General features: G+C 43.7%; 1 protein-coding gene across 2 annotated transcripts; it reads left to right on the top strand.

Annotated features, from left to right (window-relative positions):
- The first annotated feature begins 2210 nt into the window (after window positions 1-2210).
- NUP50 (nucleoporin 50) lies at window positions 2211-24182 on the top strand. 2 transcript variants are annotated; one of them, XM_044940773.1, is made up of 9 exons: window positions 2275-2663; window positions 6355-6433; window positions 8396-8479; window positions 8655-8843; window positions 14086-14272; window positions 15530-16183; window positions 18281-18362; window positions 19783-19901; window positions 20731-24182. In XM_044940773.1, exons 2-9 carry the CDS (start codon window positions 6365-6367, stop codon window positions 20931-20933), a joined length of 1587 nt encoding a protein of 528 aa, XP_044796708.1. In that variant the 5' UTR covers window positions 2275-2663; window positions 6355-6364; the 3' UTR covers window positions 20934-24182. The 2 variants fall into 2 exon arrangements, with proteins under 2 accessions (XP_006063352.1, XP_044796708.1); XM_006063290.3 differs by lacking the exon at window positions 8655-8843 and having other exon boundaries at window positions 2211-2663.
- Window positions 24183-24745: the final 563 nt, after the last annotated feature.

Genomic DNA, 24745 nt, shown 5'->3' with positions numbered 1-24745 from the left:
CACAGCACTACTATATAGAAGAGATAACCAACCAAGGACTTACTGTATAGCACAGGGAACTATACATACATTTAAAAAGCATTCTTGATAGATTACATAAAAGGACAATTTTTTAAAAAAGCATTTATTGATCTGTTTGCTCCCAGGGGTGGAAATACTCTACAACTCAGAAATCATATTAGTGTTTAGTACCAGAAACTGTAAGAAAACACTTCAATTCAAACCCAACATTTCTACAGCTTTGCTTTCTTCACTACTCTATTCTTTAAGACTTCCTCACTGGCCACCAAGAATGTTCCCACTCTTCTGATTCTGCATGACTGTATGCAAACTTTCTCTGCACTTTCAAGTGTGGACTAAAATATATAGCCACATCCTGAAAGCAGAGTTATTTTACTTTGTGGGAATGTTTTGGACTCCCAGCCCAGGAGACAGCATCTCAATAGCTCTGAGACAACTGCTCCAAAGAGGCAGGAGGGAAAGTTATATACACAAGTTTGCAACAGAAGGAGCAGGCAGTCTGAACATCAAAGACCAGGTATCACTGAATTCACTCCTTTCATATGCACCTCAGCTATCTGGAACCCATCCTGTTTCCTCATTCACTTTGTTTCTTACATTTCTTGTTTATTAATAACACAGGAGATATTTTCATTTCACACATTTCGTGTCCAACTCTCTGCAATTCCCCTGGAATTCTCCAGGCCACAATACTGGAGTGGGTAGCCTTTCCCTTCTCCAGGGGATGTTCCCAACACAGGGATAAAAGCCTGGTCTCCCGCATTGCAGGCAGATTCTTTACCAGCTGAGTCACCAGGAAAGGACAAGAATAGTGAAGTGGGTAGCCTATCCCTTCTCTAGGGGATCTTCCCGACCCAAGAATCCAACTGTGGTCTCCCTCATTGCAGGCAGATTCTTTAGCGGCTGAGCTACCAAGGAAGCCGGTATTTCACACAAGTAAATCATAAACCCTGCCTGGAGAAAAAAAAAAAAAAAAAGGTTAAGAACCATTGTTCTAAGAACGTTCCTTTTCTGAAGCAATTTTTGCTAATTAGTAACGGATCTAATTCCCATAGCGACCTATTAACTGTAAGGCAAGGAGCGTTTAAATTGCTTTGTACAGCTATTCATTCTCTCATAGCTCTGTGTGGAGAAGGTAATGGCAACCCACTCCAGTATTCTTGCCTGGAGAATCCCAGGGACGGAGGAGCCTGGTCCACTGTCGTCTATGGGGTCTGTTGGTAAAGAATCCGCCTGCAATGCAGGAAACCCATTTCGATTCCTGGGTCGGGAAGATCCGCTGGAGAAGGGATAGACTACCCACTCCAGTTTTCTCGGGCTTCCCTTGTGGCTCAGCTGGTAAAGAATCCGCCTGCAATGCAGGAGACGTGGGTTCGATCCCTGGCTTGGGAAGATCCCCTGGAGGAGGGAAAGGCTACCCATTCCAGTATTCTGGCCTGGAGAATTCCATGGACTCTATCGTCCATGGGGTCGCAAAGAGTTGGACACGACTGAGCGACTTTCACTTCAATACTGTACATAATATCTTGAGATACTTTGCTGTAGTACTCAAGCAAAAGCACACGAATACACATCCTGCCCCTGGACATTCGTATCCGTCCTACAGTTTAAAACAACGCGTTTGCAGACTTCATTTTCGTTGATACCGACTAGTGGTGCAAAATGGCAAGTGACTTCGCCTCTATGGCACCCACCGCGGAAAGGAAATACAAGCTGGCCACGGAACAGAGGACAGTCCGGTTCTCCCATCCACGCCCGCGACCTTCCCTCCTGGGCTCCGCGAGTCCCAGACCTTCCGAGCATCCGCGGCCGGCGCGTCGCAGGCACGTGGCCAGCCCACGGGGCAGCTCTAGTCCACGGCTGAGGCAGCGAGCTCCTGACGTGACGCTACCCGAGTTCACTCCCTTCTCCAAGCTCCAGCACCCCACCCGGACACCACGAGCGCCCGCCACGCTCCCCTACAGACTCCGCTCTCCCACGCGCCTCTGGAACTGCGGCCGCGCCCACAACCAACAGCCAACCCCGCGCGACCGCCTCCAACGCGCACAGCGATCCACACGAGGCCGACGCGCCCAAGCCCCGCCCCCCGGTGCCGACTTCCTGCCGGAGCCAGAGCGTGAGATGTGCGCTTGCGCGCGCGCATGCGGAAGACAGGGAACGCGCCTTCGGCGACGGTTTTTTCCCAAAGCAGTTGGGCGCATGCGCTGCGAGAGGCCCGGCCGCCGCCGTGGGTAGTGCTGCCAACCGAGGCTCCGGCGCGCTTGCGCAGTAGCTGGAAGCGGGCGTTTCTTTCCTCCCTTTTTTTTTCGAATTGGTCGTGAGGGCTCGATTCCAGTTACAAAATGGCGGCCTGAGGTGTGTGGGGCCCTGTTCTCTCAGCCGTCTCCTGCTGAACGGACTGCTTACCTCCCGTCACTGCTCAACGCAGAGAAACGAGACACACCCCCGCCCGGAAGGACATGCTGTTTGAGACTCAGGGGTTGCCGATCACCGAATCCTTCGAGGCTCTCAGCACACCAGAAACGATCGCGCGCCGCTTCAGACCCGAGTGCCGCGGCCGCGACCTCGCACCTGCTCTCCGCTGCGCACCCCGGCTTCGCCGCGCCCACAACCCAGCGAGGGCCGCCGCAGCCACCGGAGAGGTGAGGGGCGGGCTGACCGGGCGGCACGGAAGGGGCGGGCGCCGGGTCTAAGAGGAGGACGCCGGGCTCCGGGTGCCGGACCCGGGCCTGAAACGCGGAGCCCGAGGAGGGTGGAGCGCGGTGCGGGGCGCCGGCTGGGGACGCGGCGCTTGAGGGAGCGGAGGAGGGTGGGGCGCGGTGTCAGCCGCCACGCAGCCCGGCGGGGTGTTTGTGAGGCCGGGCGCGGGGCCGGCCTGTCGCGGCTGCGGTGTCCGACCTGGGGAAGGCTGGGCCCGGGCGCGGGGCGCCTGCGGCCCCGGCGGAGGCGGGAGCCGGAGAGGGAAGGGGCCGTCCTGGCTCGGTGTGCTTCCTCGCGCTTCTTCCCGGCACTCGTCTCTCCGCTCCTTCCGCTGCCCTCCTCCCGTACTCAGCCGCAGGCCCCTGATGACTTGACTCCCCTCGGTTCAGAAGCGCTGTTCGAGGATTCCGTTTTCCTCGAGCGTCTCCGCCTCCGGGGCCCGGCCCCGTGTTCCCTTTTCCCTCCGGGGGTCACGCTGTCAAGCCTGTCCAGTCTGTTTCCGTCTTCGAGTGGACCGACGTGGACTGAAGTCACCCCGGGGCGGGGCAGCCCGCGCTGCAGAGAGCGCAGAAGTCCCCGTATCGGGCACGAATAAAGTTTCCCCAGTTACCGCAAGTTTGCGATTTTCCTATCCCGAGGTATGCTTCATACCCAGTAATCCATGATTCGGTGCCTTCTAAACCACAAGCCCACATTTTTTTTTTTTTTTACGTTCTTGGCTCTTCACACTTAGAGACTCTAGGTGCCAGGCTTTGTTCTAAGTACTTGACCGGCACTTTTTCCCTTTTTCAAAGCATGTTATTGTCTGAAGTACCATGCTTTGAAATAAAATATGGATTTGGTAAAGTATTGTTTAGAGCCCGATTCATAATTCAAGTTAATTGTGTTTTTCCACACCACAACCTTGAAGTTAGGGAGGGAAAGTATTTTAGAGCCTTTGTTTCTCACGGAGCTTTTCTCTTTGATAAGATATATTGAGTCCTGCCTCTGTTCCAGCCGCTCTTCTAAGCTAAGCTTTTTGTTTATAAAGGTCACAGCACCTCCCTGTTGGGAAGTAAAGACATTGAGGCACAAAAATGAAATAATTTGCTCAAGGTCTTCAACAACAACACGGCAAAACTGGATGCTAACATTTTGTAGTATTTTTCTCCATTTTGCAGTGTCCCAGATCTCTGATTCTAGACCATCCATCATGTGGAGGGGGGCGGGTTTTGAGGTACCAGAGTGAGTGAAACAAAGGTACCTGCCCTCTGGCTATTCTTTGATTGGATAAAAATGGAGATTGGATAAGTATGGATTCGGAAGTGAACTGGCTGTGCTCGTTTAGGTTGTTTGACTGCCAGTTGTCTTCAGTTGTGGCTGTGGGTTAGGTGTCACAATTTTAACACTTAATAAAGTTTTTGCACTTTCAGCTCCACTCCTTTTCGCCTGTTAGTAACTACTTAGGTTATTAAGTTACTAGCAAAGAAAGGACTGTTTAAGTTTCTCCCCTCTTCTGCCCTCTGCTGGAGGTGTTAGTTACTGAATGGGAAGATGGCCCAGAAGAAGCCACACAGAGACCTGGCCTCTGAACAGTTCAAGTTTACTAAGAATTTATGCGAAGGGTACCTTGTTTGTTTTCTGGATGACAAGATTAATAGCAAAACTTGACCGAGTGTTTGGGATGGAGGCATTAAAAAAGATTTGCAAGTAATGACAAAATTACGTTAATTCTTACTTATGTTTTAGAATCTGGGACTTCAAAGCCATTAATTCTGTAATCAGAAGCACTTGGTAAAAGAAAAATTCAGAGATTATTAGGAGATTATTAAAAGCTGAAAATTGCTATGTGATTATCCTACCAGGAGATAGGATTTTGGAGGACTTTGGAATGCTGGCATTTGAATTTTATTTTACAGATCTTCTGTGCCTGGTGAGTGATGTGTAAGTTTGTATCTTAATGACCATGAGCTTCTAGAAACTTCTCTGGTGGGTTGTAGTCTTGAGGGCAAATACGAGTGGGGAAGGACTAGGAAGGAGGCTGGGCTGGTTTTCAGGAACCCTGGCTAGTGTTCCAGGCTAATCAGTAAATCTCTGGGCAAGGTAAGGAGTTTTTTGGCCCATTTAATTGATGTTAGGGAAGAGCCAAGCACAGCACTCACAGTGGAGCTCTCCATTGATTGTTTCAGGTTTTAATAGCAACAGATATACATCTTAGGATCAGAAAATAAACTGGAAATTTTAAGGTGTGAATACATGGAGTTGGACACAACTTAGCGACTAAACAACAACAAGCCTTGAATAGAAGTTGAGCTGATGGCTTCTTTTTCTTTTGGGGGGATTTTTTTGTTTTAAATTTATTTTTTAATTGGATGCAAATTGCTTTACAATGTTATGTTGGTTTCTGCTGCTGATGGCTTGTTTTTGAAGAATTAAGAATTCTAAGAATGTTAACACAGTCATGTTAATCATATTTTGAACTATCTTCTTCAGCGATGTTGGGATTATGTCACAATAAACCCATGGTAAGTTGAAAGTACTATAAGTCGAAAATGCATTTAGTACATCAAACCTACTGAAGATCATAGCCCAGCCTACCTTAGAAGTGCTCAGACGTCAGCCTACTGTTGGGCAGAGTCAACTGACACAAAGACTGATTTATAGTAATGTTGAGCATCTCATATAATTTTTTGAATACTATACTGAAAATGAAAACCAGAATAGTGATATGGGTACAGAATGGTTATAAGTGTATCCTTGGTTGTGGTGGCTTGGCTAGCTGGCTGGGAGCTGTGGCTTGTTGCCACTGCCCAGGATCACAGGAAAATATCATACCTCATATTGCTGGCCTGAGAAAAAGTCAAAATCTAAAGGAAGGTTTCTACTTAACGAGTGTTGCTTTCCCACCATCGTAAACTTGAAAACTTGCAAGATGAACCCTTGAAGTCAGGGACCATCTGTACTCTTGTAGTGAAAATAATAGCTCGTTCACATTCTTAACTAAGATCAAACTTTACTAAATATCCTTAAGAGAATTTTAAATATTAAAAATGTCTTGCCTATAGCCAGACTATGTATAAATGTAATTTGCATGGAGTTAAGTTAATTGAGCATTTGTTGATTATTATGCAGTTCTATAGATTTCTGATTTTTAAAAAATCAGTGTTTCATTAGCATTTTTTTTCAAATGGAGGTGTTTTATTGTTTTTCACTGTGCCTTAGAAGACCTCGCTGCCTTCTCCTGTAATTTTTGTTGGATTTGTGACACGGGAGCCTAACAGTGTTATACCGTTCTCATTAAAGAAGTGCCCATTGGTATCAGGGATGTTTTTATCTCATTTAATGCTAAAGTAAATTTTAAAAATTCGTTGTAAGAGTTAAATTATGTTTTAGAAAAGCAAACTTATTACTGGCTGCCTTGGTGGCTCATTGGTAAAGAACCTGCTTGCCAGTGCAGGAGACATGGGTTTAATCCCTAGATTGGGGAGATCCCCCAGAGAAGGAAATGGCAACCCTCTCCTGTATTCTTGCCTGGGAAATCCCATGAACAGAGGAGCCTGGCGGGCTATTGTCCAAGAGGTTGCAAAGAGTTGGACACGACTGAGCGACTTAACAACAACAAAAGCTTACTGCTTCTAATCTTTTTACTTTTAGGTTCAAAAAAATGGCCAAAAGAATCGCCGAGAAGGAGTTGACAGATAGGAATTGGGATCAAGAAGATGAAGCAGAAGAGGTAAAAAGTGCTTTCCCTAAGAATGATTTCCTGCTACTTCCAAATTTAAATTCGTTTTGTGATTCCTCATGAAGACTCTGTGGTAAAAATAAAAGGGCTTTTTAAGAGCATCCTGATGTTGAAGCTGAAACTCCAATACTTTGGCCACCTGATGCGAAGAGCTGACTCATTGGAAAAGAGCCCAGTGCTGGGAAAGATTGGGGGCAGGAGGAGAAGGGGATGACAGAGGATGATATGGTTGGATGGCATCACTGACTCGATGAACATGGGTTTGGGTGGACTCCAGGAGTTGGTGATGGACAGGGAGGCCTGGCGTGCTGCGGTTCATGGGGTCACAAAGAGTCAGACCCGCCTTAGCGACTGAATGGAACTGAACTGGAAATAATGTGGTTTCTTATGATCTGTGCTTAGTATAGAAATTGATGGGTGTGCTTTTCGATTAGCAACTATTCCTTCAATACTCTACTCCTTTGTAGAATCACCTTCCTCCTGAATTTCATATGGCATTTCGTTGAGCACGCTCAGCCCATGGTTTAGTCCAGACTGAAGGCTGAGTAAATGATCTAGTTATAAAGTAAATTTGAAAGGTGTTTTACCACCAGTGTCTTAGTTTGCCATACTCGCAGTTTTAGATTTTAGAAGATTGCAGTTGCCTCCCTTACTGTACTGCTTCTGGGAGACCTGTTTTATTTCATATGGAAGATCTGAGACACTCTCTACCCCCAGCTGGGTTAACAGGAATAGAATTTAGATGGCCTAGTTTCTTTCCTAACAAAATGGTCTTCCCTGAGGAAACCTTTTAATTTTTCTCTTAAAAAGAATAAAACACAGCTGTATTTCTGAAATGCCTCATCAGCAGTTTGATACTCCGAGGCCAGTTCACTGAGCAAGCCTGAACCAAGTTAGCCTTTCAAGTTAAAAGAAGTGTGTTAAGTTAAAAAATATACATAAATATTTTAAATAGTTTGCAAAAGCGTTTCCAAGATAATTCTTAGACTGCTGTTTTCTTTCTTAATCTATTTTCTAGTACTAATATTTTTCCTTTACAAATATGTGTACCAATATTTTTAGGGAAACCAAAATCACAAGTATGGGCTTAAGAAGAAGTATTTTTAACAATTCTGACTGACTTGGTACTTTTTAAGCACGTCTTTGGTAACTAAGTTTTGTCCATGTTTTAGGCTACAGTCACGTTCCAGGCCTACCACATAATGATTTGTTTTGACATTAAAATATTTCAGAAATGAAAGAACTTCCATTTGGATAGATTCTAATGAAACGTGTGTGGAAGGACATTATATTTGAGTCAGGTGTAGTCAGATGATCCCTTCTGTGGGTTCAGAGATTCCAAAGTTTATCTGAAATAAGTATAGAAGAGAACTTTTTACAGCAAGTATTTTATGCCATTTCTCTAAGGTAGAAGAAGGGGTGAAGTAAAGCCAAAGATTTTCAGCAAATTTCCAACAGGTCACTTAGAGTCCCAGGTCCCTCAGAGGTCTTCTGGATCATGGGCAAATGCACAGAGCTGTTCTGTAAAATAATGTGTATTATGAACTTAATTTTTGAAAACTATAGTAGTAAGATGCTAGCTTTGACATCTGGGTAATGTCCTTGAATGTATTTGAAGAATTGATCATTAACAGTTTTGTGCCAAGGTTTTGATGGTCTTAGTTTTCTTAGAAGGTTGATGTATGCACTCTTCTCTCTGAATTGTGATTCAAAGTCTGGATTTGTAGTTTCTGAAACATTTCTGATTCACCTGACTAGCAATGAAATTCATAAGACAGATAAGAGACATAAACTTTAGTTTAATGTGCTTTCCATAATTTGTGTTACCAGTATTAACGGTACTTAAAACCCAGACGATATATCAGTTTGTCTTGGTCTAGCTTTTTAAAAGTTCAGCATTTTACCTTCTTTTTGCCCTTTTTTTATTGCTGTTTTATTTGTACACTCCTGCAGGTGGGAACATTTTCGGTGGCCAGTGAGGAAGTCTTGAAGAACAGAGCCATAAAGAAAGCAAAGCGTAGAAATGTTGGATTCGAAGTGAGTGTTTCCTTACAGCTTCTGGTTCTAAAACTAATTTTATTTCTGAGTTGTAGAGTACTTCCACTTCTGGGAGCAATCAGATCAATAAATGCTTTTTTGAAAAAAAAGTATCTTTTATGTAATCTATCAAGGATGCCTTTTAAAAATATATAATGGTTTATCATTGGAGAAGGAAATGGCAACCCACTCCAGTATTCTTGCCTGGAGAATTCCATGGACAGGGGAGCCTGATGGGCGACAGTCCATGGGGTCACAAAGAGTCAGTGAGACAGCACACGGCACCATCATCATCTCCATCTGTTCGTCCATCAGTGGCCGTTCAGGCTGCTTCCGTGTGGTGACCACTGTAAATGGTGCTGCGGTGAGTTTGGGTGCGTGTATCTTTGGATTATAGTTTTGTCTGGATAAATGCCCAGCAGTGGGATCACTAAATTGTATGGTAGTTCTAGTTTTGTTTTTTTAAGGAGCATTCATACTTTCCTCCTTTAGTGGCTGTACCCATTTACATTCCTGCCAGCAGTGTTTTTCTGTTGAAGGAACGTTTTTCTCCACGTCTCCTCCAGCGTTTATTAATTGTAGACTTTTTGATGGTAGCCATTCTGACCTGTGTGAAGTGATACCTCATTGTAGTTTTGATTTGCGTTTCTGTAATAATTAGTGTTGAATATTTTTTTTTACATGCCTGTTGATCATCTGTATATCTTCTTTGGGGCAATGTCTATTTAGACATTTTGTCCATTTTTTGATTGAGTTGTTATAAAGGCTTTTTAAAATGCCTAGTTCACTTGTGCATATGCTTGATGAAGACCATGGGAGATATCAGACCAGATCAGATCACTCGCTCACTCTTGTCCGACTCTTTGTGACCCCATGAATTGAAGCACGCCAGGCCTCCCTGTCCATCACCAATTCCCAGAGTTCACTCAGACTCATGTCCATCGAGTCGGTGATGCCATCCAGCCATCTCATCCTCTGTCGTCCCTTTCTCCTCCTTCCCCCAATCCCTCCCAGCATCAGAGTCTTTTCCAATGAGTCAACTCTTCACATGAGGTGGCCAAAGTACTGGAATTTCATCTTTAGCATCATTCCTTCCAAAGAAATCCCAGGTCTGATCTCCTTCAGAATGGACTGGTTGGATCTCCTTGCAGTCCAAGGGACTCTCAGGAGTCTTCTCCAACACCACAGTTCAAAAGCATCAGTTCTTCAGCGCTCAGCTTTCTTCACAGTCCAACTCTCACATCCATACGTGACCACAGGAAAAACCATAGCCTTGACTAGACGAACTTTTGTTGGCAAAGTAATGTCTCTGCTTTTCAATATGCTATCTAGGTTGGTCATAACTTTCCTTCCAAGGAGTAAGCGTCTTTTAATTTCATGGCTGCAGTCACCATCTGCAGTGATTTTGGAGCCCAGAAAAACAAAGACTGACACTGTTTCCACTGTTTCCCCATCTATTTCCCATGAAGTGATGGGACCAGATGCCATGATCTTCGTTTTCTGAATGTTGAACTTTAAGCCAGCTTTTTCACTCTCCACTTTCACTTTCATCAAGAGGCTTTTGAGTTCCTCTTCACTTTCTGCCATAAGAGTGGTGTCATCTGCATATCTGAGGTTATTGATATTTCTCCCTGCAGTCTCGATTCCAGCTTGTGTTTCTTCCAGTCCAGCGTTTCTCATGATGTACTCTGCATATAAGTTAAATAAGCAGGGTGACAATATACAGCCTTGACATACTCCTTTTTCTATTTGGAACCAGTCTGTTGTTCCATGTCCAGTTCTAACTGTTGCTTCCTGACCTGCATACAAATTTCTCAAGAGGCAGATCAGGTGGTCTGGTATTCCCATCTCTTTCAGAATTTTCCAGTTTATTGTGATCCACACAGTCAAAGGCTTTGGCATAGTCAATAAAGCAGAAATAGATGTTTTTCTTGAACTCTCTTGCTTTTTCCATGATCCAGCGGATGTTGGCAATTTGATCTCTGGTTCCTCTGCCTTTTCTAAAACCAGCTTGAACATCAGGAAGTTCACGGTTCACATATTGCTGAAGCCTGGCTTGGAGAATTTTGAGCATTACTTTACTAGTGTGTGAGATGAGTGCAATTGTGCGGTAGTTTGGGCGTTCTTTGGCATTGCCTTTCTTTGGGATTGGAATGAAAACTGACCTTTTCCAGTCCTGTGGCCACTGCTGAGTTTTCCAAATTTGCTGGCATATTGAGTACAGCACTTTCACAGCATCATCTGTCAGGATTTGAAATAGCTCAACTGGAATTCCATCACCTCCACTAGCTTTGTTCGTAGTGATGCTTTCTAAGGCCCACTTGACTTCACATTCCAGGATGTCTGGCTCTAGGTCAGTGATCACACCAACGTGATTATCTGGGTCGTGAAGATCTTTTTTGTACAGTTCTTCTGTGTATTCTTGCCATCTCTTCTTAATATCTTCTGCTTCTGTTAGGTCCATACCATTTCTGTCCTTTATCGAGCCCATCTTTGTATGAAATGTTCCCTTGGTATCTCTAGTTTTCTGGAAGAGATCTCTAGTCTTTCCCATTCTGTTGTTTTCCTCTATTTCTTTGCATTGATCGCTGAAGAAGGCTTTCTTATCTCTTCTTGCTATTCTTTGGAACTCTGCATTCAGATGTTTATATCTTTCCTTTTCTCCTTTGCTTTTCACTTCTCTTTTTTTCACAGCTATTTGTAAGGCCTCCCCAGACAGCCATTTTGCTTTTTTGCTTGTCTTTTCCATGGGGATGGTCTTGATCCCTGTCTGCTGTACAATGTCATGAACCTCATTCCATAGTTCATCAGGCACTTTATCTATCAGATCTAGACCCTTAAATCTATTTCTCACTTCCACTGTATAATCATAAGGGATTTGATTTAGGTCATACCTGAATGGTCTAGTGGTTTTCCCTACTTTCTTCAATTTAAGTCTGAATTTGGCAATAAGGAGTTCATGATCTGAGCCACAGTCATCTCCTGGTCTTGTTTTTGCTGACTGTATAGAGCTTCTCTATCTTTGGCTGCAAAGAATATAATCATCTGATTTTGGTGTTGACCATCTGGTGATGTCCATGTGTAGAGTCTTCTCTTGTGTTGTTGCAAGAGGGTGTTTGTTATGACCAGTGCATTTTCTTGGCAAAACTCTATTAGTCTTTGCCCTGCTTCATTCCATATTCCAAGGCCAAATTTGCCTGTTACTCCAGGTGTTTCTTGACTTCCTACTTTTGCATTCCAGTCCCCTGTAATGAAAAGGACATCTGTTTTGGGTGTTAGTTCTAAAAGGTCTTGTAGGTCTTCATAGAACCGTTCAACTTCAGCTTCTTCAGCATTACTGGTTAGGGCATAGACTTGGATTACTGTGGTATTGAATCATTCTAGGAATCAGCGAACTGAAATGGGTTCGAATGGGTGAATTTAACTCAGATGACCATTATATCTACTACTGCAGGCAGGAATCCCTCAGAAGAAATGGAGTAGCCATCATGGTCAACAAAAGAGTCCGAAATGCAGTACTTGGATGCAATCTCAAAAACGAAAGAATGATCTCTGTTCGTTTCCAAGGCAAACCATTCAATATCACAGTAATGGGAGATAAAAAAGATAATAAATGACATCTGTATGTTAAAGGGAGCTTATCCAGTTGGGGAAATAAGAGATAGATGTAGACAAATTCAAGTTGTGTTATACCATGAAGTGGAAAAATGAATATAGTAATTGGAAAACAAGGGAAGTGAGTGTTGGGAATCAGACAGGAAAATGTAAGCTATTCTCAGTCTTATCTGCCTCCCAGGACTGAGGTGTGGGTGGGGTAACACCTTTGAGAATAACAGAAGCGCTTCCCATTCTGGTGTCCTTCTAGTGTGTGCTGTTGTTCGGTTGCTCAGTGGCATCCGACTCTGACCCCATGGACTGCAGCACATCAGGCTTCCCTCTCCTTCCCCATCTTTCACAGCTTGCTCAAACTCATGTCCATTGAGTTGATGATGCCATCCAGTCATCTCGTGTCATCCCCTTCTCCTCCTGCCTTCAATCTTTCCCAGCATCAGGGTCTTCACATCAGGTGGACAGAGTATTGGAGCTTCAACTTCAGCATCAGTCTTTCTAATGAATATTCAGGATTGATTTCCTTTACAGTTGACTGGTTTTATCTCCTTGCAGTTCAAGGGACTGTCAAGAGTCTTCTCTAACACCACAGTTCAGAAGCATCAATTCTTTGGCTTTCAGCTTTCTTTATGGTCCAACTCTCACATCTGTACATGATTACTGGAAAAACCATACCTTTGACTAGATGGACCTTTGTTGGCAAAGTAATGTCTCTGCTTTTTAATATGCTGTCTAGGTTTGCCATAGCTGTTTCCCGGCAAAATGTTTCATTCTTGTGTTCAAAAAGATAAAATATGAGTTATAATTCATGAACTGAAATCATGTCTCCATATTCAGCAATCACTCCATGTTTAACAGCTTTTCATCCCTCAGATACATCCCAGACCCTTGAGTGCTGTCTTGGTGATCTGGACATCTCGTGTCAGTCAAGAGAGGCTTGTTTGAACAGCCTGGGTGGCATCCTTGGATAAACCTGCTCAGCTGCATTTCTGTGGTGGCTTTGTTCAATTTTTCTTTCTTCTGAGTTATTTTCTGGCCTAATGTCATTCTTAAGACTGGTAACTGGTTGGATGTAGGTCTTGAGCCAAGTAGTATTTCATAGCTCTTTCATGGAAAAGATATAGGGGGGAAGGGACTTCATGAGGAAGTTACTGATTTTGTTTTAGGAAAGTATTTCGGGGCCTGTGGTACATCCACATGGAGTTCTCTAGGAGACCGCTAGGTATACTGGTTGGTCACTCAACAGGAATTGGGAGATGGCTGCAGCTCTGGTAAGTTTCCCATCCAGGAGGTGGAAGCCATGGGGGCTGCTGGGAAGAGGCCTGAGAGCGGGAACTTGTGGCGAGAACAAGCTGCCTGGGAAGATAGGCTCGGGGAGGGGCAGGCCAGCTGTTGCTGCGAGTGACAGTGAAGAGGTAGCGACAGTGCAGACCGCAGTGCCGAGAGCAGCTTTCAGATGTCATGAAGCGTGCCAGGCACCCCCAAAGCACCAACGTTCGTTCTGTACGTTGAACACAGCTTGAAAGCTCCAGAAGTTCGTAGGAAATTGTTAAGTAGTGGGTAAAATGCTTTTAGTGAACCTAACTTGATGTTTCTATAACTTCTTTAGGCACTTGGTCTTTGAATAGTGTATGAAGTCTTTCATTTGGGGTTTAGTTGTGTTGAGAATGTGTTGTATTTATAGTTCTGTAGCTGGTGGTGAGTCCATAAATTTATTTGAATTAGTCTTTTTAACCTTTTATATCATAAATAGGTCTTAAAAGATTATTTCACTCTAGATTCCATCTATCCTTCCTGTTACATGAAGGCAGTTTCAGCTGGCAAAGCTACCATTATGAGTAAAATCCGTGTTCTGTCTCTGCTTGTGCTGGCAGTTTCCTTAAATGCTGGTTGCACAAGGGTTGTGGGTACTATTTAGCCAAGAGAATACTGCCTTTCGCTTGCTTGCTTGGAAACAAAAAGAGTTACCTAATGTGTGCTCCTTCTTTATTTTTCAGTCTGATGGTGGAGGGGCCTTTAAAGGTTTTAAAGGTTTGGTTGCATCTTCTGGAGGAGGAGGGTTTTCTGGATTTGGTAATGGTGCTGGAGGGAAGCCTCTGGAAGGACTGTCAAACGGAAACAGCATAACTAGTGCCTCTCCCTTCTCCAGCACGAGGGCAGCAACTGAGACCAAGGCCACCTTCGGTGAGTAGGCTCTTGTTCCCCCGTCTTACCTGTGTAAGGATAATCTATAAAAACTGATTTTGCAAAGATTTTTTTTTTTTTTTACTTTTCTCTGGGTTCTGCAGCTGTAGGAGCAAGAACACGGTAATGATGAAAGGGACAAAAATTAGGGAGCTTTTGGCTAATTACAGAGTAAGTAGAGTACAGGCCAGAATAGCCTGGGTTCTGTTCTGTTCTGCCAGTTACCAGCTCTGTGTGACCTTGGTAAAGTTCCTTAACCTTTGAGCTTGCAAATCTTCCTTCAACTATGAAATGAATATGACCTCAGAATTGACCTAAGGATCAGAAGAGAAACAGAAGCTCTTAGTGGCCCCTAGGTGAAGGCCTCCCATCCCTCCACCTCACTGATTATAATGTACCAAGGATTTCCTCTGCGCCACACACCTACATTCCCAGGCTTGGTTTATTTTGCCCAGGATGTGTGGATTGCCTCATCCTGTTTTGAGGCAATTACTCAAGAATCTTGGAATTAGCGACAGAGAATGGGCTTGTGGGTTAAAATCTTTGATTCTTGGAAGTGATCCTGACTCATTGGATCATACTTAGCAAATTATTCTAAGAGTGTATACTGTTTCATTTAAATTAGGCAGAGTGTTTAGTGTGATTAAAATAAGCACTTCCTGTTAAGATTTTAACTACATTAATATATGTTCCTACAACCTTGGGGGTTAAGTTTTATACTATTTTGACAGTTTTAGGTGAAGCGGGCATCCTTTTGAAGGAAAAGATTATTTTAAAATGACAGGTTTAATGCAAGCATGTGAAAAATACATATATATATATATACACACACATTCATATATATATGTAAAATGTTTGATTTGATTTTTGTAATAACTCTTGGCTGGAAAATCCCATGGACGGAGGAGCCTGGTGGGCTGCAGTCCATGGGGTCGCTAAGGGTCGGACACGACTGAGCGTCTTCACTTTCACTTTTCACTTTCATGCATTGGAGAAGGCAATGGCAACCCACTCCAGTGTTCCTGCCTGGAGAATCCCAGGGACGGGGGAGCCTGGTGGGCTGCCGTCTATGGGGTCACACAGAGTCAGACACGACTGAAGTGACTTGCAGTTTTTGAATACTATATATGCGCATCTTGAACTGTAACAAAAATGGGATATGATAAAAGAAAATGTGAAGGCAGAGCAGTATGAAAATGTGAATGGCTTAATTAAATCAGCTTCTGAATAAATTCTTAAACATGTAATTTCGTATAGGATCTACTGCTATAAATGGCCCTATCTCCTTGGTCGATAAAAAGATTTCAACTCCTAAAACTAACGGTGACGGTCAGCAGCCTTCCTCCTCTGGTGCTGCTCGCCACGGGAACGCCTATCACAAACAGCTGGCAGCTTTAAACTGCTCCGTCCGGGATTGGATCGTGAAGCACGTGAACACAAACCCGCTCTGCGACCTCACACCTATCTTTAAAGACTATGAGAAATACTTAGCAAGCATCGAACAGCAACACGGGAACAGTGGCAGCAGTAATTCTGAAAGTGAAGCCAACAAAATATCAGTTGAAGCACAGCCTCCTTCTCTATTTGGTTCAACAAAATTACAACCAGAGTCACCATTTTTGTTTCATGTCAACAAAACAGAGGATGCGTCTGAAAAGAAGGTGGAAGCTGTGTCTGAAAAGAGCAAGGACCCATCACTAGGAGCCGCAAGTGCCTCGTTTAACTTTGGCAAGAAAATGGAGAGTTCTGTCATGGGCTCCTTAAATTCGGGCCCCTTGACTGGATTTTCATTTTCTTCTGGAAACTCCAGTTTATTTGGCAAAGATACTACCCAGAGTAAACCAGTTTCTTCACCATTTTCCACTAAAACATTGGAGAGCCAAGCAGAAAGTGGCGGCAATGAGTGCAAAGGTAAACGCAGCTCAGCGCTTGAGGCCTGTTTAGTCCATGGGAGGCCTGTGCTTAGTGGAGAAGCGTCGTCTTGTGAGTGAGATGGGTCTGGATTCACGTCCAGACTCCATCAGCGCCTAGACATGTGTGTGATCCTGGGCAGAGCTGGTTAACTTCTCTGATTCCTTATTCATAAAATAGAGTAAGACCTATTTTATAGGATTAAAGATTACGAATATAAAAATAATATAAAAACATCTGGCATGGGAACTTTGAAAACCCATCAAACACATGCCTTTCCATTAAGAAAAAAAACTATAAACATTTTTTGAAAATTTATTTTATTGAATAAAACTCATCATAGATGTTCACTGAAATGTTTTAAGAGATTTGCTTATAAATTCACATAGCTTATGACTGCAGTCATCTACAGTGATTTTGGAGCCCAAGAAAATAAAATCTGTCACTCTTTCCACTGTTTCCCCATCTATTTCCTATGAAGTGACGGGACCGGATGCCATGATCTTCGTTTTCTGAATGTTGAGCTTTAAGCCAACTTTTTCACTCTCCTCTTTCACTTTCATCAAGAGGTTCTTTAGTTCTTCTTCACTTTCTGCCATAAGGATGGTGTCATCTGCATATCTGAGGTTATATTTCTCCCGGCAATCCTGATTCCAGCTTGTGCTTCTTCCAGCCCAGCATTTCTCATGATGTACTCTGCATAGAAGTTAGATAAGCAGGGTGACAATATACAGCCTTGACGTACTCTTTTCCCAGTTTGGGACCAGTCTTTTCTTCCATGTCCAGTTCTAACTCTGGCTTCTTGACCTGCATGCAGATTTCTCAGGAGGTAAGGTCAAGTGGTCTGGTATTTCCATCTCTTTAAGAATTTTCCACAGTTTGTTGTGATCCACATAGTCAAAGGATTTGGCATAGTCAATGGAGCAGAAGTAGATGTTTTTCTGAAACTCTCTTGCTTTTCCCATGGTGGTCATGAACAAGTAGTGTCTGTATAGAGACTTAAAAGTAGTTAAAAGTGCATTCCCCAGGTCTTAGCATATTGATCTTTGAGAAAGAAAACTGCAGTTGCCAGTGGGCCATAAATACTATGTTTTTCTTCCTGGAAGGAAACTTCCTTCTGTTACTTTGCCCTGCCTTCAGCCATCCTCAGGCAAGAGCCCTCCAGGGCAAAGCAGAGAATAAAGAGCTTCCCTTTGTCTGTCTTCAATAAGATGAACAGAGAGTGTGTCCCAGTCACAGGGACTTTGCTGTTTGTAGAAACGGTGCTGAATTGGAATAGTCTCCCATCTCAGCAGGGCACCCCTCCATAAGGCACTTATTCCTCGCTCTGTGGTTATCATGTGCATGGAAGGACTTGGAGTACTTGTTAAAATAACAAAATGCCCTAACTCTGGAGTACCTTCTTAAAATTTAAATCTTGTGATCTGAATTGTTTGAGCAGCAGAATTCTTTTTCTTAGTTACTCATCACTGAGTTTTATGCAGTTGCTTTGTCTTTAAGGGGATCGTAATTCATGTCCACCAGTGACTTACTCTCCCCTATGATTGGGGCACTGGGGTCAAGGATAGTGCTTTGGGCTCAGACCGAGAGGACGCCCACCGTACCAGCGTGTCCAGAGGCGTGGCGATGCAGACACAGCTTCAGTCACTTACACTTGGCTTGGGACTCATTTCTCTGACAAACATGCCCTGTAAAATGCTTGTTTTCTCCATCTTTGGCCATTGTGCTCCTTGGTTCTTCTTTGGCATGATGCAGAAATGATCACAGGAATATTTGGGGGTGAAATTTCTTGTGCTAGAAGCCTGTCTGAGGTTTTTCTTCTTGTGGGCATCCTGAGTATAAGGCAGTGTTGGCTTTTTCTGTGTAACTTTGCCTGCACTCTGCATACAAGCACGGACACTTTTGTTCTAAGACTCTACAAAAATCCAGCAAGTACCTCCTCACCTTGACTCCCCCACACACAGTTAGATGGTGCTTTCAGTTTCTGTATCCGCTTACATGTAATTTTTAGGTTCAGGTGAGGGGTGGGGGGCAAACTTCTTTTATCATATTTTCAGGCTCTTGATCAGAATCTTATTGGTGGTGTTTTTACAAAAGGTGGAGATGAAGAAGAGAATGACGAACCACCGAAAGTAATAGTTACTGAAGTAAAAGAAGACGATGCTTTTTACTCCAAAAAGTAAGTAGTAGTCACGGCAACCCACTTGATGAATTTATTTTCAGAGACATGGAAACAGGCTTCTGGCTGGAGCGCATGGGCAACATCATCCCTGCAGAGTTTACCAGGCACCCCTCCTGGGGTCAGGCTGTGCCTGCTCCCAGAATTGGGACAAGGAAGAATTCTGGGCCTGTTTATTTAAAAATAATATAATCTTTAAATTTCCTGCTGGGCAAAGCCTGCTCTTTCATGTTAGTTTAGCTCTTTCTGCTTTTCAGGTGCTTTAGAAACTCCTTTCTTGTCCTCATCTCTTACCTCATTGTTCTCTCCCTTTTTCTCCTTCCTTTCTTCCCCTCCTTTCGCTGCAAAGATAGTCACCTAAGTCAGTGATTCTAGGTTTGGCTTTCCTTTACTCTGTCTTCCCCCAGGGGTGCAAGCTGGTTGGCATTTGGGGGGATTTTGTTTAATGAGAGTTGCTGCTTTCAGAAAAAGGCTGAAGGGAAATTTTTAGTTATCTCTCAGTGAAATGAAATTAGTGCTTTTTAACAAAGATTTTACTGAAAAACATTTGTGCCCTTAAAGCTTCCCTTGGATATGTTTTTCTAATACAAAAATTTCAGACTTAGTAAGTCAGCAGTTTTCATGGTATAAATCACCAAATCCTGTTCGATTTCAAATGTTTATTTTTGAGAACTTTTAAAAAGAGACCAATTCCTTTTGCCTGCTTTAAAATGTAATTACACAGATGGTGTAAGGGAATGACCCTGACTTAGGGCATTTTTTGCTTGTTTTGAATGAGGTTTCTTTGGGTTTTGTTTTGCCACTCCTCAAGGCTTGTGGGATCTTAATTTCCTGACCAGGGATTGAACTCTGGCCCCAGCAGTGAAAGTGCGAGTCCTAACCACTGGACCAGAGACTCTAACCAAAGATTTTTTTCTAATCATAGTGACTCAAAGGAACAGGCAGTGATTCTGACTTGTTTAATAATGACCAACGGAGATGAAAGAGTCCTGAAGAAAATTCAAAAATAAGAAATAGGAAAAAGGTGAGGGTGAGGGGCAGAGCATTTGTCCTGTATGTTCCTGTTCTTGAAGCACCAGGGGCAGCTCTTGAGCTCAGGACCAGTACATCCGGGAGCTGTAAGGTGCTTGGCGGGGATTTTTGACTGACCTGAGAAAGGATGGTTTCAGAAACCATTGTGAAGAATTGTGTCAGGCCTGCTGTATAATGGTTAGAAAAAGGAGGGACTGTAGACTGTCTCAGCAGATTCTCTTACCTGCCTTGTGTGCAGACCTGATTTGGGTCAACAGAAGACTCTTCTAAGCTCCCTCTGCCGTATTTACTAACTGGCTTCCACATAAGCGTGAGCAGGGGCTGTTGGAGAATCGTGTGGCTTTCGTGACGTGTCACTGAGTGATCATATCATTATTTTTCTCCTTAGGTGTAAACTATTTTACAAGAAAGAAAATGAATTTAAAGAGAAGGGTGTAGGCACTCTGCATTTAAAACCTACAGCGAATCAGAAGACGCAGCTGTTGGTGCGGGCAGACACCAATTTAGGTGAGTGAGTACCTTTTTCTTCAGGTGGCACAAAATAACCATAATTACATGGTACATAGACGCTCTCTACTTTGCTGATTTTAGTCTTCAAGGTTTTCGGGATGTTGATGTGTTTTTTGGAATAGAATAGAGATTGTTCAGGACAAATTCATCCTATACTGACTCATTACTTACAGATTTATTTAAATGATGGGGTAATAGTGCAGAAGAAAAACTCGATGTATTAAAAAGCTACTGCCAGCAAGTAACAAAATGTTTTCATTTTCCTTTGTGCTAGAAATACGACTAAGAAACTGTAGGTAAATTGGACGGTTTAGTTAACTCTCAAGGAGAATTAACCTTGTAAAGGATCCTTTTTATGTAGCAAAGAATCATTAACTCGTTGTTGTGCACCCTCCAGCTTTACCATTAACAGTGCTCTGAAAGGAGGGGGTAGTGCTTGGGTCGGGGGTCTGAGGGGAAGTGGTTGGGGTGTCCCTGAAACAGACCCCCGTGAAGCTCTCTCTTTCACGTGGGCTCGGCTGACCCGGGTGCAGTCACAGCGCGCTCACTTCTGCCCGCGAGCGTGCTGGCCCCTGTGACAGAGCCGTTTCCCGGCTGACCGCTCTTGGGGGAGAAGGCCTCCTCGGTGGGGCCTAGGCCACGTCCTGCCAGAGGCCCCACGGTCCTCTCTCGGGGACCCCATACTGTCAGGGGGTCTGTCGGGGAACCAGGCCCTTTTTGTGACGTTCCTGTGGCTCCGTGTTGCATAATTGTTTAATGTTTAGCCTATTCAAGGTGTAGTTTCATGGGAAATATTTTGATGCATTTTCCCTTTGTTTTGATGCAGGCAACATACTGCTCAACATCCTGATTGTGCCCAGCATGCCCTGCACTCGCACAGGGAAGAACAACGTGCTCATCGTCTGCGTTCCCAACCCGCCCGTCGATGAGAAGAACGCCGCCACCCCCGTTACCATGTTGATTCGGGTGAAAACCAGCGAGGACGCGGACGAGCTGCACAAAATTCTGCTGGAGAAGAAGGATGCCTGAGCATGCCCGCTGTGGAGTTGTTGCCAAGCTGCTGCTTCCCCTGGCGCCCCTGAGCTTAGTCAGTTTTCTTCTCTTCTTACTTTGACGTTCTAGGACTTAGAGATAACTTAAAACTTTTGTGGGGAAGATTAATATTAAAAGGCCAATAAAACCTTCGATGTTAAGTGTTAAGAAACTGCATTCTCCCTTCTTAAGAACTGTCTAATGTGTAAAATACATTTGAAAGAAAAATTTTGGAAGATTTTTAACATTCATTTATTAAACTAACCACAAGTGATTTCTTAATGGACTGAAATCAGGGTATCGAGTAGATTTCCCAAAGGCTTTTCTGACCCAGGGCTCGGGGTCCGCTGCCAGCATCTGCACGGCTTCACGGCGTGCGTCCTCTGGCGGGCGTGGCTGGCTGGTGTGGGGTGGGCCTGCCGCCGCGCTGTGGCCGAGGTGCTCCCCTGTGCTTTGTCACGTCGCTTTACAGCTGGGATGTTTGCCTTCAGCAGAGGAGTCCTCAGCTGCTTTCGTGTGGACGCTGGCCTTTAGCCCCACAGGCTGCTTTACTAGGATTCCAGAGCTGCTTTTTCGTTTTAAGAGGAAATGAGTAGCTTGTTCTTTGGTTTTGTAGGTTCCTTCATGAGGTGCTCTTACTTCTCTATCCCCCTAGAGACAAAAGGGATGGGGGGTTTGCCAGGAAAGAGGTTTAAAAGCACAAATTTGGTAGTTTGTAGACCACAGACAGTGGTCACAACCCTTATAGAATAAAGGGTTAAACCGTACAACAAAAGGGAAAGAATATGCTCTTAGTTAATTGTACCGTGATGAACTCTGGATCTAAACCCTAAACTTAAGTCCTAGGAGCTTTTATTACACATGAGCCATGTGAACTCAGCAGGAAACACGCAATAAGGTGATGGAAGAGGAAGTTGTGTGTGTAAACGTTGCCTTTAACTTTTAGACGCCAGTGTATTCTGCATTTGATACTGAAATTTCCATTTACTTTTTAATGGTAAGACGTTCCGTATGTCCATGTGGAATGGAGCCATGGCTGCACCCAAGGTAGCCACGTTACTTCTCCATAGCTTTTGGGTAACTAGCACTAGCGTTCTTTGAAGATTCTGGTCACGCAAACTAGATGTCAGGTTTAATGTTCTAAATGTCCACTCATTCCTCACAAGTCATTTAATGCTGGTACCAGATAGGCTCAGGGTCTGTGCCTGAGGGCTCACACTTGTATATTCTGCTCTTCAGAACATAATGTCTTCTGACTTTAAAAAAAATAGTCAAAATTACTGTAGATAGTACAGTTGCTTTTATTAAAAAAAAATACAATTTTTAGATGTAAAGGGAGCAGGGAAACCATTTTATGATACGTTACTCTTTAATACTTGAGGTAAAGTAGTTGGGCCAACAATGATCATGAAATTCTTATACTACTGCATTCTCGCCTCTGATTCCATGGGAGACTTTGGCCCCATGTGTAACTTTGGGTAGGTAACGTGCACTATTAGGGAATGGGATCGAATTTGGCTGTATCATGAGGCCTGGGGAGGAAGTGGCAATTGTTGTTTCTTTTACTTTTTAGAAATGAGAAGTTCATGAGTGTTCGTTGTAGATGAGTTTTAGTTAACAAGTGGCTGATTACTTAATACTGGCCCTTCCCTGTTCACACTAGGTTTATCCAGCTGTTACAGGGACGAGGAAATTAGGGAACAAACCTCATCAGCATGTCCTAGCTTAGCCGCACATGCTCCTTGTCCCACCAGAAGGTCAGGCTCACAGACTTCTGTATCTCTAGGAACTCTGGTGCATTATTTGTTTGCCTTTGCATGTGATGTGAAATGTTCACCAAAAATGGCATGAAAGTCATGATTGGATTCACTCTTCCCCACCACCATCCTAAAAAGTTTGTCTTTTTAAATTACTGGGTGTGTGTGGCTTTCTTTTTTTCTAACATTCCCAGCAAATTCTTGCTAAGACTGTACTGTTAGAGTGGAAATTACAGGGGGGACAGTGGTATGTATACCATAAATCAAAATGTGGTATTGTCTTAAAATCACTCTTGTCCTTTAGGAACTCGCCGGTCTCCACTTTAATTATGTCTGAGTGTAAAAGAGCCTAATAAGTGTATGTGGATTTCTCTGTAAAATCTTAAGTCCATGTATGTTACTGGGGGAGGGGCACCTTGGCCCCTGGAGGGCTGGGGGCTGGCCTTTTTGTCCCCACTGTTTAACAGCTCAATTCTACCCCTTGGCTTTAGATTTATTTTTTAACAAGTTATTAGAAATTAGGCTTTAAAATGTTGAATGTGGATGAAGTTTTTATCTTTGGTTTGAGAATCTACAAAGAGAGTGTCGTAAATGTGTCCTAAAGGGTGTATATATCTTTAAATCAGATTGTGTTGTATCTTGACAAATACCGAATATCCCAGTGGCCTTTTTTTTAACTGCTGTGTGTTCATCTCTTCCTTTTGAGCATTCCCATTAAGCAAAAAATAGAGTATGATGCTGTTTTCATTATTAGAATTACAGGCTGAAAATGTGTGTCCAGTTTTTAAACTTTAGATTGTGTTTTTCATGAAAGAACAGGTTTATGGACTGGTTTTCTTTTAAAAGGATTATTGTTTTACAGTTTGAATTCTAAATCATATTTTTGATATGCTGCATGCCAAAAAATACCTACCTGTTCTGGGGTAGAGGGAAAAAAACTAATATTCTACCTTACTGTTAAGAGTTTAGAGAAGGCTTTTGGGGTTTAGTTTTAAAGGTCAGCGAATTACCTGTTTCTGAGCATTTGTCAGCTATTCTGTTTCAGAACAGTTCAGAACAATCCAATGCAAGTGCAGTGCATTTTACAAACTGAGCAACTCGCTCCCAAACCCTGGTAGTCATCCTTATTTTGGAAGTGAAGTCTCTGAGTACAAACTGCTTTGTCCTGTAGCACCAGTAGGCGACAGGGAGGGACCTGTCACAACTTCCTTCCCGTGTGGTGCTCTGAGCACAGGCGTGTGTGTGTGTGTGTGTGTGTGTGTGTGTGTGGCTGGTGTGGCAGACCCAGTTGTAGCAGAGACGGGAAACTTGGTAGCATATATCAAATGGATCAATTGTTTGCTTTCTATTTTACATAGGAAACTGTTTTCTAAAGCTAAAATACTTGAATTGTCAGACAATGTAATCTCGGTGTGTATTAGTTTTTGAATGATCCCGTTGAGCAAGTGTATCAATCCATGAAATGTGAATAAATGGAAAGTAAACAGAATCAGTGTCTGACACTTTATGTTCCTCTGCTGCACCTGGTGTTGGTGCAAGTCAAGCCCGCCGGAGGGGGAGGGGCCGTGTGCAAGTGTGCCCGGAAGCCCCTAGCAGCAGGAGGGTCGGCTGGGAGTTGAGAGACCCAGACCCCCCAGTGACGGGATCCCTAGGTGCCTTGGGTCCCTTGTGCCGGATGAGACCCACTCCAGGCCATTCAGGACTTTCTGGTGGGTCCTTGTTTTACAGGAAATAACGGACTGGTCATAACTGGGAATAACGGTTATAGACTGGGAATAGCAGACCTTTCATTGGCTATTGTGAGAAGCATTGTGCCAGCAGCTTTTCATATATTCTCTTGTTTAATGCTTGCAGCAAGCCTTCCAGACGTGGGCTCCTGGGTGCACTTTCCAAAGAAACGGGTTTGGGCAGGCGAGGTTTCTTCCAGCAAGTAAGTGGAGTTGGGAAGCTGTGTCCAGGAGGACATTGTGAAACTTAAGGATCAAAATGATCGAGGAGAAAAATGTATTTTGCGTCTGTGTAACCTTGTTTTCGGTGATTTAGGAAATCACT

The sequence above is a fragment of the Bubalus bubalis genome, chromosome 4 (genome assembly GCF_019923935.1).
Source record: "Bubalus bubalis isolate 160015118507 breed Murrah chromosome 4, NDDB_SH_1, whole genome shotgun sequence".
In the NCBI taxonomy this organism is placed as follows: domain Eukaryota; kingdom Metazoa; phylum Chordata; class Mammalia; order Artiodactyla; family Bovidae; genus Bubalus; species Bubalus bubalis.
The sequence above is the reverse complement of the archived record's forward strand: the minus strand, read 5'-3'. Positions and strand labels throughout refer to the sequence as shown.

Coding starts and splice junctions, on each gene's coding strand:
- NUP50 (XM_044940773.1), top strand. CDS start 6,365: ATGGCCAAAAGAATCGCCGAGAAGGAGTTGACAGATAGGAATTGGGAT. Junction 6,434..8,395: donor AAGAAGATGAAGCAGAAGAG/GTAAAAAGTGCT, acceptor ACACTCCTGCAG/GTGGGAACATTTTCGGTGGC. Junction 8,844..14,085: donor CCACTGTAAATGGTGCTGCG/GTGAGTTTGGGT, acceptor TTTATTTTTCAG/TCTGATGGTGGAGGGGCCTT.